The sequence below is a fragment of the Anomalospiza imberbis genome, chromosome 5 (genome assembly GCF_031753505.1).
Source record: "Anomalospiza imberbis isolate Cuckoo-Finch-1a 21T00152 chromosome 5, ASM3175350v1, whole genome shotgun sequence".
NCBI classification, from domain to species: domain Eukaryota; kingdom Metazoa; phylum Chordata; class Aves; order Passeriformes; family Viduidae; genus Anomalospiza; species Anomalospiza imberbis.
In genome coordinates, this window is record NC_089685.1 from 61,482,382 (window position 1) to 61,496,124 (window position 13,743).

Sequence of the window (13,743 nt, forward strand, 5' to 3'; positions counted from 1 at the left end):
CACCTTTCACTTTTCTGATATTAGCTCATCTCCAGCTAGGCAAGCATAGATGATTTTAATTATTCATGCATTTGGAAGGTGCTTGCATTATTTGGAAAAAATACATGAACTTGTCATAAAACATTGCACCCATAATGCCAGCTGTCAAAGAGGAGTCAAAGTTAAGGTTAAGTCAATTTTATCTTTCCATTTCCAAATTTTAAGGCTTATCTGTGCAATGTTAATTATGCATGAACTGAATCTTTTTTTAGAAGTACAGAAGGTTCACTACCAAATGTTATAAAACATGTCCATCAGCAGTTACATATATGAACATATTACAGTAAAGCCTGATGAACTTCCTTAATGTCATTGCATTTGATTTAGCTTTGATGTTAATGGGGAGAGTGATCAGAGTGCAAATCTCTGCATTCCAGCTTTTCTTCATCTCCATGCAACCAGATTGTGCAATTTGGCCTGGGGTGATCTGATGGCAGGAAAAGCTCTGAAAACTGGGGGCTTACCCTAGAAATTTGCTGGTTTTCAGGAGCCCTGTCATTCCTCCCCTTCTCCTGAGTCAATAAACCTAGAAATCCCCTACGCACTGCAGTCTCTATGTCAGAATGGGGGCTCCCAGCCCCATCACTATCACTGATAGATAGGAAACTCTTTGTCGCAGGAAATTTGACTATGGGCTCTTTTGCAGACAAGGTGACATTGTCCTGCCCCCTTATTACCAACCAGAGGAAGATGATGAGATGCCCTTTATCTGCTCACTGTCAGGAGACAATGGAATTATGGGCTGTCACGAGATACCCCCGCTGAAGGAGCGAGGCCATGAGTGTTGTTTGGACAAGGATGATTATTATTATTACAATTCAGTCCGGCAAGAGTTTAATGTCAGTGGCATGTGTGTGAACTGGAACCAGTACTACAACGTGTGCCGCACAGGCAACGCCAACCCGCACAAGGGTGCCATCAACTTTGACAACATCGGGTATGCCTGGATTGTGATATTTCAGGTAAGTCAGAGTTAGCCTCCTTACGAGGCTCAAGCTTATATTTCTGTTCTTCAAATTCAGTCTTTCTGGGCTCCAGTGGTAGTTTCTGCAGGGTGTGACAGAGACGCAGAGTAAAGGGCCTTGTAACTCCCATGGTAAGGCAGACAGTGCACACATGAATGCGCTTGCTGAAATAAGCTCCACTCTTCAGTCTGGCTTGTACCAGTTGCCCCTCCAGTCCAGACAGCTATAATAAAGGAATCTTTTTTTTAATTTTTTTTTTCCCAGCACGTGTTGCAGATGGGAGTTAAAATCCATGCCTTTTTTCTTTTCCTCTGGCTGTACGCGGTGTCCAGTCCAAGGGGCACAGCAACCTGCTGCGGGTTTTCCCCCGCTGCGATGCAGGGAAATGAACTATTTTAATGAAATATTCCTGCTGTGGACTAGAATGATCTCACAGGCTTTGACAGTATGCCAGTGTCACCAAGCAGTACCATGCTGATTTCCCAAAATGGAAATTTGGCTTTGTTGAAATGAATTGTTGTTTCTCACCTTTCTTGGGTTGCAACCGTCCTGCCAGTATCTGCTTGTTATACACTGAGGAGTGAGCTCTGGAATACCCCTCCTGTTTCTCTTGTTTGTCTTTGCAGGTGATCACACTGGAAGGGTGGGTGGAGATCATGTACTATGTGATGGATGCCCATTCCTTCTACAATTTTATCTACTTTATCTTGTTGATAATCGTAAGTATAAGGTTTGATGAATGTCAGCAATGCAAGCTAAGAGCTGACAAAACCCCGGTTTTAGGTCAACATAGATACTGGGGAAGCAAACTTCTAGAAATCTCAAAAATCTGGCTAGTTGATTTTCACTAAGAGTCTGAGGCAGGATCACATATATAATTGTCAGCCAAGTTACTAGCTTTCACTCAAAAATATACTTAAGATTGATTTTTAAAGTTATACGTGCCCAGTGTAGAATAATGTTCTCACTGGCAGAACTTCTTGCAAAATAAATTCCCCAAAACAGTTGACTTAAAAGCCAATTCTTTCTCTGCCCTTCTACTAGGTCTCTATGCAGTTTAAGTTCTTGAGTAATTTTTGAGCCATGTTGAGTGAGGAGCTTTTGGCAGCACCTGGGTTTATCAGGTTCAGAGTATCAGATTCACGTTTTGTTAGATTCAGCGTCTGTCATGCTGAATTACTTCCTCACCATGAACGAAAAGGAGCTACTGCTCTAAAAGTGTCAGCAGTCTGAAATAAACAGGCTGTTTGAGATCCCTTGTGGATGATGGGATGGAAAGAGAGAAGTGTGTCAGCAATGAGAACTTAATAAGCAGTTTATAAGCCCTGTAGATTTATACAAATGAAGTTTGAAGGTTGTTTTCTGCAAGGATATTCATAATCAGCACCTAGGATGAGAGCTGAGAAACATGGTGCCATTGCCTCCTCATTCCTCAGGCTTCCCTCGCATAAGTGTATTTTCTTGGAGGGAATATCCTGTTTCTAACACGGACGGATTTTGTTTTTTATGAAGGCTCTTGTACATTGCTTACCTAGGGGACCAAAGAGTGAAATGGAAAGACAGGATGAATTATGGGAAGTATAAAATCTGTACATGGTAGATGTAATTTAGTTTCAGGTCACTGAGTAAGGGTCTCAGTGTGTATTTCCAAGGCCAACATGCATTTGGCTGAATGGACCTGGGACTCTGACCTTCATCCAACACTTGTCCTATGGGGCCATGCCCTTCAAGAAATAGGATCTCTAGAAGCAGTCACCCAGTAGCATTAACAGACTGACCTAGTACAGGATCTAGTTTACATTTAAGCTGGCATGCAATGACTTGAGATAAAGCAGACTTTAATCCATTTCTGTGAGAAATTCTGCAGCCTGTACATATGGAGGGTGGCCCAAAAGAAAAAAAATCTATTGGCCAGTTCAGGTTAGACAACTTAAAAAAATCTTACTATATCCTTGATTTCACCCTGCCTTACAGTCTTCTATTCTCACAAGAGAAAGACAAGGAGATAAAAATGGGAATATGACATACTCCCTGTTGTCTGAAGCATGAACCTGGACAGCAGAGGTGAAATATACCTTAAGGAATGTTGCTTTTACTTTGATGCTGGAGAGTCCCAAAGAGACAATGCAGAGATGTGATTGCACAGGATGGGATGATGGGGGGGAGTTTCCACAGGCTCTGTTCTCAAGGGCAAACTGGACATCTACTGCTTTTTAGGAGTTCCAAAAATAATCACTTCCCATGAATTTTGTTCATATACCCCGCAATGCAATGGAGATTTAGTACCCAGCTGCATTTTGACTTTGAGCAGCATAATCAGGATACCCAAATTTGTAGAATATGCAATTAGACACAGACTTTACTCCTTGTCCCCCAGAGCCAGGAAGGACTGTGCAGGATCAGTGTTTAACCACTGGGGCACACAGTCTTTTGTAGGCCAGTTCCAGAAACTGCCCTTCCCCCCACATTTCAAACTACATAAATCCTGTCAGCGTATTTTTGGTTTCTAAGTATCCTTCTAGTGCTGGCTCACGTCATGTGGATTCACAGTGATTCAAACTGTGTCTCTGAATTTGCAGGCACCAAAAACCCTCAATTAAACACTCCACCTGAGATGTTACTGCAGAGTGTCATTGACATTTCTAGACACTCCCTCCTCATTTGCAGAAGCCATATAGGTTTATTTCTGTCAAACACAGGAGAACATGAATCTCAGGTTACTTTGGGGACTGCTGAGAACAAAGGAGTCATATGCTAGGTGGAATATTTTCTTTACCTTTGGTGGAGTTAGGCCAAGGAAGTATTTATCCTTCCTGCTACCTTCTTGGTGTGTGATGCATCTTTTGCAGCATATAGCAATGCCAACTTTATATCATTTGGCTGCATTTTCTATCTGAATCTTCATATAGAAATGATGATCCCTTTTTAAGTCTCATGAAGTACAGCCCTTCCAGCCTTTATCCTTCCCTCCTTCTCCATGTTTTGAAGGCCTGGCTTTCTAAGCAGGATTGTTCTGACAGTCATACTTTAAGCCCTGACTCTTTGCTTTTCCACACACATCCTAGCCTTGGCTCAGACTTACTCTTCTGGGGCTGGATCCCTGCAGCTTCTGTCTAGAGCTGTGCTTTCATCCATGACTTCTTTCCTACAATGATATCTGCAAACACCTACATGAGGGCATTACTTGCTACTGCTCATATGGCAGGAAGAAGGCTCCACCACCTGGATATACTCCCAGCACAGTTAGAAATCCTGCATAGATGTGCTTCTCTGAGGGGAAGGGTGCTGACTGACCATGGCACTCTTGAATGGCCTTGTAGAACAATCTGGGAAAAGCATTTTATGCATTCAGCAGATTTTAAAATGCTTCCCCCTTGACCAGAGATCATGGATATGACATGAAGGAAGGACTACACCCTGCTCTTGGGTCAGTGTTTCACTTGGGTTTTCCTGCTTGAGGTCCAGGTGTCTCTTTGTCACCTCTCCAGCTACTTGGCCACTGCTATGGCTCCTGGCATCTGCATTGCAGCACTCAGAGGCTCCTTGAAGGGTGCTGTGCTTACAGGTGTGGGCCTCAGAAGGCAAGCTGGATATCCAGGCATAAGCAGTAAAAGTAATTGACAAATCAGGATCTGCAGCACTAGTCAGATTTTGTTAGATATTGCAGAGATGGGGCTTGAACTTTGGGCTGAATGAGGCCAGGATCTGCTTTATCAAAGCACAGCTCAGTCTCAGGGCTGAACAGGACGCTGTGTTGGGACTCAGAATCAAGGGTCTCCATTGGCTTCTCTCAAGTGCTTTGACTCCATGTCTGACTCTTTCTGTCTCTCTGCTCAGCCAGCTGAGATGAATCACTCAATTAGGAGCCTTCTGGGACCCTTCCTGTCCTTCTCCTAGCTGGGAGGCAGTGCCAAGCTCAGCAGAGACTGAGAGTTTAAGTTCATGGACTTGCCTGTGGTTTTAAGGATTAACCAAGCTAATTTGCTTTGTGTTTGATGTTCCTAGCTAAAAGAATAAGGACTGGGGAGAAGTTCCCATATCCACTCCTCTCACTCCCCTATTTTTTGTTCATCAGGTGGGAGAAGGCAGCAAATGGTGCCTGTGAGGACAGGGCTCAGGGATGTGAACCTGAACCCCACTCCTGATTCAACCCTAGGCTCACAGTGTGGTCCTGGTGAGGGCATCTCTGCCCTCAGCTCTTCCTCTTGTGGCCTAGAGAGAAGGTGTTGCAAGCCCTAATTGCTTGTTGTTTGGGAATTGTGGGAGGTTGCAGAGTACGGGGCGGTGTCACAAGTGGTGTTCCAGAAATGCTCACGCAGCTGGTGTCCATGTCCCTGCCCTGCCTCGCTCGGTGCCAGCTGAGGGACATAACCGAAAGGGAAAGCCCAGGTGAGTATCATGCTGCTGAGGAGAGTGCATCAGAGAAGAATTTGGATTCCCAGTAATATGCTCATCAGTTAAAATAAAACATGCAAGACATCACAGATTAGGGAAAATGTTGGCTGAAGGCAAAGGAATCTGAGCAAGGCATTATTTTAATTTTCAAGGCTGCTTGCAGAAGCTGAAGGAAAAATAGGCTGAAATATGGGGGAAGGAAAGAGAAGGGTTCAGTGATGACGGGAAACAGAATTAGAACAGCTTTGAAGGGTGCTGAGAGGAGGAGGGGGGGGGAAAAAAGCCCTTTATTTTGAGATACTTTATTGTCCTTATGTTGAATCTGGTTGGAAAGAGCTTCTTGTTTCAAAGCGTCATTGAGATGTTAGCAGGGACACCTCCCCTTTGGAAAAAGGGCACCTGTGCCCAAGAGAAAGGGTCACCCAGAAGGGCAAGCTGGTCAGGGGGGCAGTAAGGGCTAGGAACTGAGGGAAAGGCTGCATGGATAGGTAAAACAAGCTCTGACGTACTTGCTGAAATAAACCTTTTTTCCATTCACAAGCACTGGGGTCAGGTTATCAGCACTTTTGCCTGCTCTTTCCCCCTTGCTGGAAAGGCTTTGCAGGAGAGGAGACATGTGAAGAAAAGGTCAGGACTGAATCCTGCTCTCTGTCAGAGCTGTTTGCTTGCAAAGGAGGGACAGTGAGGTGAGACTGGGTCCTGTGTGGGTTAATACAGGAGAAACTGGTGCCAAGATGCCTCTTAGCAGGGATGCTCACAGGTCCAGGGGAAGCAGAAATCTTGAGCTGGTGCTTAATCTCCTCCCAGGCGCTGCCCCACGGAGTCTGTTTCAGAGCACTGCAGATGAAGATTCCTTGTTCAGAGTTTAGTCTCTGCATTTTATCAATGCCCTATTGACACAGCTCTGCAAAGAGCAGGCACCAATCAAGGTGTCATAGCTTTTGAAAATTATTTTGAATGTAGTTATTAGCCTTTTTATGTATGAAATCCTCATTATATTGAAGCCCAGGATTTATCCTCTGTCTATCTATGGATAGATCTCCTGGTGGAAATTAATCTCTAATTTCACGATATGTAACACAGGGTGAGTTTATTTTGCCTCCAGAACTCTCAGCACAAAAAAATACTTGCTCCATTTTATAAATAGGAAAACCAAGGTTTAAAGGGAGCATGCAAGTTTTAAATTAAGCCTGGTAGACATTTGGGCTTCTGTATGGAGAATAGGGAGAACTTGGGAATTTTGTAATCTCTTTCTAAGAAATTGGGAGTGTGTTTTTTACAGTTTTGGTGTTTGAAATGAGAAGCCTATGTAGGCCAGAGGACAAGTTAAAGAAGAGATAATATGATATGTCTTGTATCAAGTTAAAGAAGAGCTAATATGATATGTCTTGTGTCAGAAGAATAGAAAATAAGCAAGGAAGTCTGGCTTTACCAGGCTACTCAATGTCCTTCTAAAAGTTGTTTGACTTTGTAAAATCTTTTTTGATTTCAGAAGCTCACTCATTTCAGGAAAGCCCCATCTTCCTATTTGGAGAATTAAGGTGCAAATGGTAGAAATCAATAATATGCCCCACATATACTACTATGTAATTAAAATTATTTGAGAATACTGACATTTCTTCCAAATGACTACAGTCCATGACTACAAATGGCAGTGCATGATTTTTCCAGTGGTAAATTAATAAGCAGAGGAGAAATCAACCAAAGTGGTTCTCTGTCTCCTACCTTCTATTTAACACAAAGAAGAGAGGAAAATAAAGTCCAGTTTTCAGCAAACCCTTTGTATGTAACTTATAAGTGATTGCTAAGAGTCCCAAAGCTTGCCAAAAGTTGGACCTGTTTCCTGAATTTCAATGCATAGCTTTAAATTCTGCATGGAAATTATGTTGAGTGTGCTCTCAAAACCAAGCTCATGCAGTCCTGGCTTTCTCTGAAACTTCCATATGCAGACTGGTTCCCACTCTTCTGTCTGCCTCCAGCCACTCTCCCCTCCTCTCTCCTTTTACATTCCTGCTCCCACATGTTCTTTTTCATGCTGATATTGGTCCCTTCTTCTGCTTTGCTGCTAGGTGGGCTCCTTCTTCATGATCAACCTGTGCCTGGTGGTCATCGCCACGCAGTTCTCAGAGACCAAGCAGCGGGAGCACCAGCTGATGCAGGAGCAGAGGGCCCGGTACCTCTCCTCCAGCACCGTTGCCAGCTACATGGAGCCGGGAGATTGCTACGAGGAGATCTTCCAGTACGTCTGCCACATCCTGCGCAAGGCCAAGCGCCGCACCCTTGGGCTGTACAACAGTGTACAGAGCTGGCGCCACGGCCACGTGCAGGAGCCCAGCGATGCCAAACCCGGTGGCAACAGGAAAAGCCAGAGGCACTACAGTAAGGATTGTGTGGGTAAAGCTGGAAATGCCAGTGGGGGAAATGTGAGAGTAACTGGGAGCATCTCCATGTGCCAGCTTGCCAAAGGAACTGCGCCTATAAAGCACAGAATTAGAATTAACATTGGCCACTGAGCATGGCACCGTGGCCAGCAAGAATGGGAATGAAACAGGGCTGGCCAGCAGGGAACATGGATAATCCAGATCTGAAATCCAGAGACCATAAAGAGACAAAGACACTGAGGTTTGTAAAGGGCTCCATGTCTGGTATAGCCAGGTGTTAGCAGTTTGGGAGAGAGAAGAATTAGGGGATACAACAAAGTGGGACAAAGGATTGGACCTGGTGACACAGCAGGTCTCCCAGAGATCTCATCCCAAAGTGAGTTGCTTCCAGACCTCAAGAGAGAGGCAGAGAGGGTTGAATTGCAATAAGGTGTTGCCTGAACCTGAGGAATGATGCTGAAGAAGTCTGGTTGATACGCAAGGACAATGGAGGCAATTTCTCTTGACGGCAGCACACGCTGTTGCGTAAAATTAGACGTGAGGTATCATTTAAATTGGGTTCCTGGCTGGAAAAGTCACTGTAAAAATAGTTTTATAGAGTTAGTATTAACTGCCTGCTGATGTCTTTCCTAAGTTATGCTCCCATTAACAACCAAAAAGGCAGATTTTCCTTCAACGTGTCTTGCATACTCAAACTTTCATTTTCTTTACTTGCTGGGAGAAAAGTTTCTGCAGACTTCATGCACTGTGTTAATGAATTAATTGCTTCATTTCCCCCAGTGTCCATTTGATCTTCCAGGCCAAAATGAAGGATCAAGGAACACAAATTTAGATTTCTCTGGTTCATAGTGCACACTGCCAAGAGGAAGTTCCTGTGTTACCTCTTCTGGCTTCTTGAGATGCTTTGCTAATGTAGTTTCTCTAATTTAGAGAGTTCACTTCAGCCTGGGGGTTCTCAGACCCCACTTGTAGCAGTTCAGGCCAAAAGCAGCTCTTGTGACCACTTTTCCCCTCAGGTCCCACTTAACACAAGCTAGTGAGTCTCAAGCTATGATTTCTGCATGAGACAAAGCTGTTCATTCTCTGATGGACATGAACCCTGTTCAGCCTAATCACAGGCAAGCTGAACAGTACCATGTGTTTTGGAGACACAGCCTGTCAGCATAGAGCCCCAATGGCAACAGCTCCCGTTGCTGCCCTTATGATGATATGTCAGTGTTTAATCGTCCTCACAGCTAAAAAGTCCAGTTACCTTGTCTAAATACCCAGAAGCCAAGCAGGTGTCCACTTTGAATGTCTTTTTCATATCCTCCTTCTTTACGCAGCACCATTTCTCTTTCCAGGGCTTTGCCAGCAGCATAACTCTCTTGGCTGCCCTTCTCAGGGCTTAGTCCAGCCCATCGCTGTGACAGCAACCTCTGATCCCACCAACTGCCCCCGATGCCAGAGGGCAGAGCACGAAGCATCCAGAAGGCTCTCAGTCCTGGACAGCGCTGGCTCAGACCAGGAGGATGGAGGAGCCAGTGAGGGGGTGGGAGAGGGCAGCCAAGAAGACCAGGGTGCCTCGGCGCTGGAGAAGGAGGAGGAGCTCAAAGAAGGAGGACGGCTGAAGCTCTGCCGTGACATGTGGCGAGAAGTGAGGGTCAAGCTTCGAGTGATTGTGGACAGCAAGTATTTCAACCGTGGGATCATGATTGCAATCCTAGTGAACACCATCAGCATGGGCATTGAGCACCACGAACAGGTAAAGCACCTCAGGGCACGAGGTGGGCAGCATGGACTCCCCCCCTCCTGCTGGGGGTTATGGCCTTACTAAGCAGCTGATGCAACTTGGTGGAGGCAAAGACTGAGCAATTTGGACCTCAGACTGCAGCACAGATGGTCCCAGCGTGATTTTGGAGAAAGCCTCAGGATCTTGCAGGGTCTCTCACTTCCTTATACCTGTACTTAATTGCTTTCTCTCTCTCTCCATGTATTTTCCTCTCACCTCTTTTCAATGCCTCTCTTTTCCTCCTCCCTGGTCATTCATCCCACTGTTTTTCTTTTTTTGCCCTGTCTCCATGTTCTGTCTGCTTCTCTCTCTGTCATCCTCTTCTCTTCTGTCTTCCTCTTCTCTTTCACTCATCTCTCTCTTCATTAGCTTACTGAATCCTTAGTCTATGTGGTTAATTTAATGTGCCCTCCGGGGATGTCAGAGGCACTTCACCAGCATCTCAATTCAAAAGCATCAGCTTGCTAGCCTTCCCAACTTAATTAAGAGATATCTGAGCACATTCTATCTATACAAGAAGGCTAGGAAAGGCAGCACCTCCAATCTCCAGTAATTTTGGGGGCTCAGGCTGCTTGAGCCTTTCCTTTTCCCTGAGAGTAAGAAGTGATAGATAGGTCAGACACAAGCAGCCAGTATGGACACAGGCTTGGCTTTCACACCAGTAGTTTGCAGGCAGCTCTGAGTCAGCCTCAGGATAAAGTACACTTTATCCTAATGACAGACTTGTGAGATAGAGAGGAATTGCGTGCCCTCATTTTATAGCTGAGAGACAGAGACTGTGTCTACACTGTGATGGGCAGTGCCAGCGTCAGAGGGGGTTAAGCATGTCCATGACCTTGCATCTGCATTGCTGGTTGGTAGCTCTGCTGCACTTTGCATCGAATAGCCCATGCTGTACATCCACATCTCAGATCTATGCTGCCACTCTGAATGTGGCCAAGATTCACTCCATGTGTCTGCCCAGATCACAAAGTAAGAGATAGCTGCACTACTGAGATGCTGACTGTATTGAAGCTCTGGAGCCAAGGTGAAGTCTACTCCTAAGCACAGTCTCAGGCAGCAAAGAGACAGACAGTGAGCCCAGTTCAAGCAAGGCACTCAGATTTGTTCTGTGCTGTATCAGGATGAAGATACCTTGAGACCCAGAGTATCTTAAATTCCCTGTTTGAGGCAACACAGTGTCTGAGCCAGTATTTGAAGCCTCAGACGTCTGGATCCCACCCACGTATCAAGCTTTAAACCAATTTTCAAAGCCCAGCTAGTTTCTGATACAAGGCTGTGACACCTTAATTTGATCCCAGAATTCAAAACTGCACTGGTTGCTTCAGTACCAGAAAAATACTGGCAGGAGCCCAGAAGAGAGGAGAATGAAGAAGATGCTGGAGGGGTTGACTCATGGAAATAGATAAAAAAGAGCAAAGTATTTATCACGTAGCAGAGAGATGACTAAGGGCTGGAGCCCAGGACAATTTGAAAACTGCCCACTGGTATTTTAAAGATGTGATCACCAAACAGGGAGAGCCATTGTTCATCCTGGTTTAATGGACACAGCGTGAATAATAGTTTGACAGAAGAATACTTGAGCTGGAGATAGAGAATTCACTCTCATGTTCTGGCTATTGTATGTGCAGATTTAAGCCCTTCTAGGATGCCTCTGCTGTGTTTGTACAGCCTGCAGCACAGTAGGATCTGCCTCTACAGCCTTGGGGTTTCTCATAGCAGGTTCTTAATGATAGTACTTAAAATTGTACTATCACTTTTTATCTATAAGTAGTTGGGAAAAGCTTATGACCCTGCATGCTGTTTCTGCCAGAAGAGCTGTCAGCCAAACTGATCATAACTGAAAAGGGTGGTGCAGCCTGTTTATTCAAAATTCTGTACTCAATTCTGTTATCCTGGTACAACAAGACTGAAACATTTTCACACCATACCATGAATTTTGGGTTCTTTTCTGTCAGCAGTTAACTCAGAAGCATACAGACATTTGTACCTCCCTTTTGTCTCCTCAAGTTTTTCTCAAACCATGCCATCAGTACACCTTAGGCTGGTGCTTAATTGCCTACTTATTTCTCCTTTCTTTCTCTTTTTCCTGTTGTCTTTTCTCCCAAAAGCACAAAATTTCACAGAACGAAATCCAGCAAAGCCCCTCTGCCCACCAGGATCTGTAAATAGCAGGGTGACGCCATCCTATGATGGAAGAAGCTTCTGTTGCTTCAGCTGTTTCATCATGTGATGTCTTCTCACCCAGAGCTAATGCCTATGGGGACGTCTTGAGCTTTTATTTTCTGGTACATGGGCTATCACAAGCCCAGCCACTCTCTGGGGACATAGCTGGCTGGGCAGCTCATGGCATTTGTGTCAGCAACTTGCCATTCCACTTTATCATGGGCTGCTCACCAGCAAGCTGACCAAAGCACCCACAGCCATCAGGTTAAGGAGTGAGGCACAAGTTTCAGGCTTATAAACACAGCAACCCAGGGGACAGAGCACAAGCATGAATGCTGCCCGGTCTGCACCAACAGACAGAAAGACATGAATTTAACCTGTTTGTTACTGTTTGTTATAATTCAGGTGTTTAATATTCATGGTGGTTTGCTTCCAGGAGACTTAAACCTTAAAAACTCAAATAACTTTACTCATATTCAAATGACCTTGGAATCTGGCTTTGTTTGGCTTATTCATCCAGTCCTTCATCCTGTCCTGATTGTGTGGCCAAGGCAGTTTCCATCTGCATATATATTTCTTGTGAGGGAAATCAACTCATTTTAGGAGAAACTGCATTTCTATGAGTCATTTTTAATCCATGATCTTATAACAAGATATCTTTTGTAAATAGCTATGTTTATTTAAATCCATCAGTGTGCAATATACCATGTAATATTCTCAGTATTAGGCCTTTAGATATTGCTGAGGCATTGCATAAGCCAAGCCCCATCATTTCAAGCTTTGTCCTGCTTGAAATAGTTTTAGCAGTTCTTCAGATCTGCCTCTATTTGGAAATGTCTATTTTTAAAATCCAGTGTAGAAAATATTAGATTCTTGTGGCTGTCCAGAAGAATTCTTTTAAGAGGCTTACTTTTTTCTTAATATTCACAGTGGGTCTGGTGCTGCTGACTTTTCTCCCTTATTCAGCATGGGAATGAAAAGCTTGTCCCAGCTTAATTTCTCAGACTGCCTTTCTCATAATGTATTTCTTGAATGGCCTGTTGGACTCAAGCCTCTCTGCCATTAGCAGCCATTTTAGACAACTGTTGAGTGACTTGTTTTATCTTCTCCAGTATCTACTTACAGTTTTTCTTCATACTTCAGATTAGTACTTTATGAGGTCTCTCTGTGTGGATTAGATGATGATCCCGTTTCCTAACTAGACCCATCCTGTGGATCAGTACCTTCATATCTTTTAGCCTGTGTGATTTCCCTTTATACCAGCATTTATTGCATTCACAAGTTCGTATTTTACAGTTATTGCTTCTCTTTTTGTTATTTGCTCCTTGTCAGAAACATTCAACAAATGTCCAAGCCAGCTCATCATACTGATGTTTAGTGAGGATGGAACAGTCTCCCTGGAGTGGTGGATGAAACCACGCTACCTCAGCCTTGTAGAACCAGAGTATAACAGTCATGTAATCCTGCTTTGGTTGTGGGGTGGTGATTAAACTTATGTAAAATTTGGTGTGTTCCATAGCTGATTTTTATGGCTCTTCTAATTTTTGCCAAGTGACTTTGAAATTGTGAGTAAAAATAGACAGGCTGGAGAGACCTTTTTATGGAATATTTATTTTTCATGTTCTCATCACAGAGGCGGTGATGTGTAGGTTCAGTTGGGCTGGTCTGCATAGGTCACATCAATTACTCTTCAGTTCCTAGATACTTGCAAATTTACTCCTGGTTAGGAGAAACTTTTCCTGCGGGGGATTCATGGTGATCTGTATTTTCTTAGCCTTTCCTATGATGCAGGAGTTTCTGTCTGCTGCCAGATAATGGACTAATTATATTTTCAGTCAAATCTGGCAAAAGAGCTCCAAAGTTAGTAAGAAACTAAAAGGGAGAAAAAAGCTGAGCTGCTGCCCTCTATTGCCCCAGTTCTAGTTTCTGATCATGGGACAGGAGTGCTGAAGTAAATCTGAATCATATCTTTTACTCTCAGTATTTGATCTACATTGTTAGAGATTGAGGACTTTATTCCACAAAG

At 44.1% G+C, this 13,743-nt stretch overlaps 1 protein-coding gene across 13 annotated transcripts in view; it reads left to right on the plus strand.

Annotated features, from left to right (window-relative positions):
- The window catches only part of CACNA1I (calcium voltage-gated channel subunit alpha1 I), a 164,507-nt gene that overhangs the window by 113,790 nt on the left and 36,974 nt on the right, over nucleotides 1-13,743 (plus strand). For 12 of the 13 annotated variants that reach the window (XR_010999416.1, XM_068191301.1, XM_068191300.1 and 9 more), the window contains 4 exons: nucleotides 686-1,001; nucleotides 1,631-1,723; nucleotides 7,469-7,778; nucleotides 9,124-9,524. Coding sequence is in view for 12 of the 13 variants with exons in the window: in XM_068191301.1 (XP_068047402.1) it covers nucleotides 686-1,001; nucleotides 1,631-1,723; nucleotides 7,469-7,778; nucleotides 9,124-9,524 (1,120 nt within the window). In the remaining variant the exon portion in view is untranslated. Of the gene's footprint in view, nucleotides 1-30; nucleotides 167-685; nucleotides 1,002-1,630; nucleotides 1,724-7,468; nucleotides 7,779-9,123; nucleotides 9,525-13,743 lie in introns of those variants that run through there. The other variant, XM_068191307.1, reaches the window with a different exon arrangement.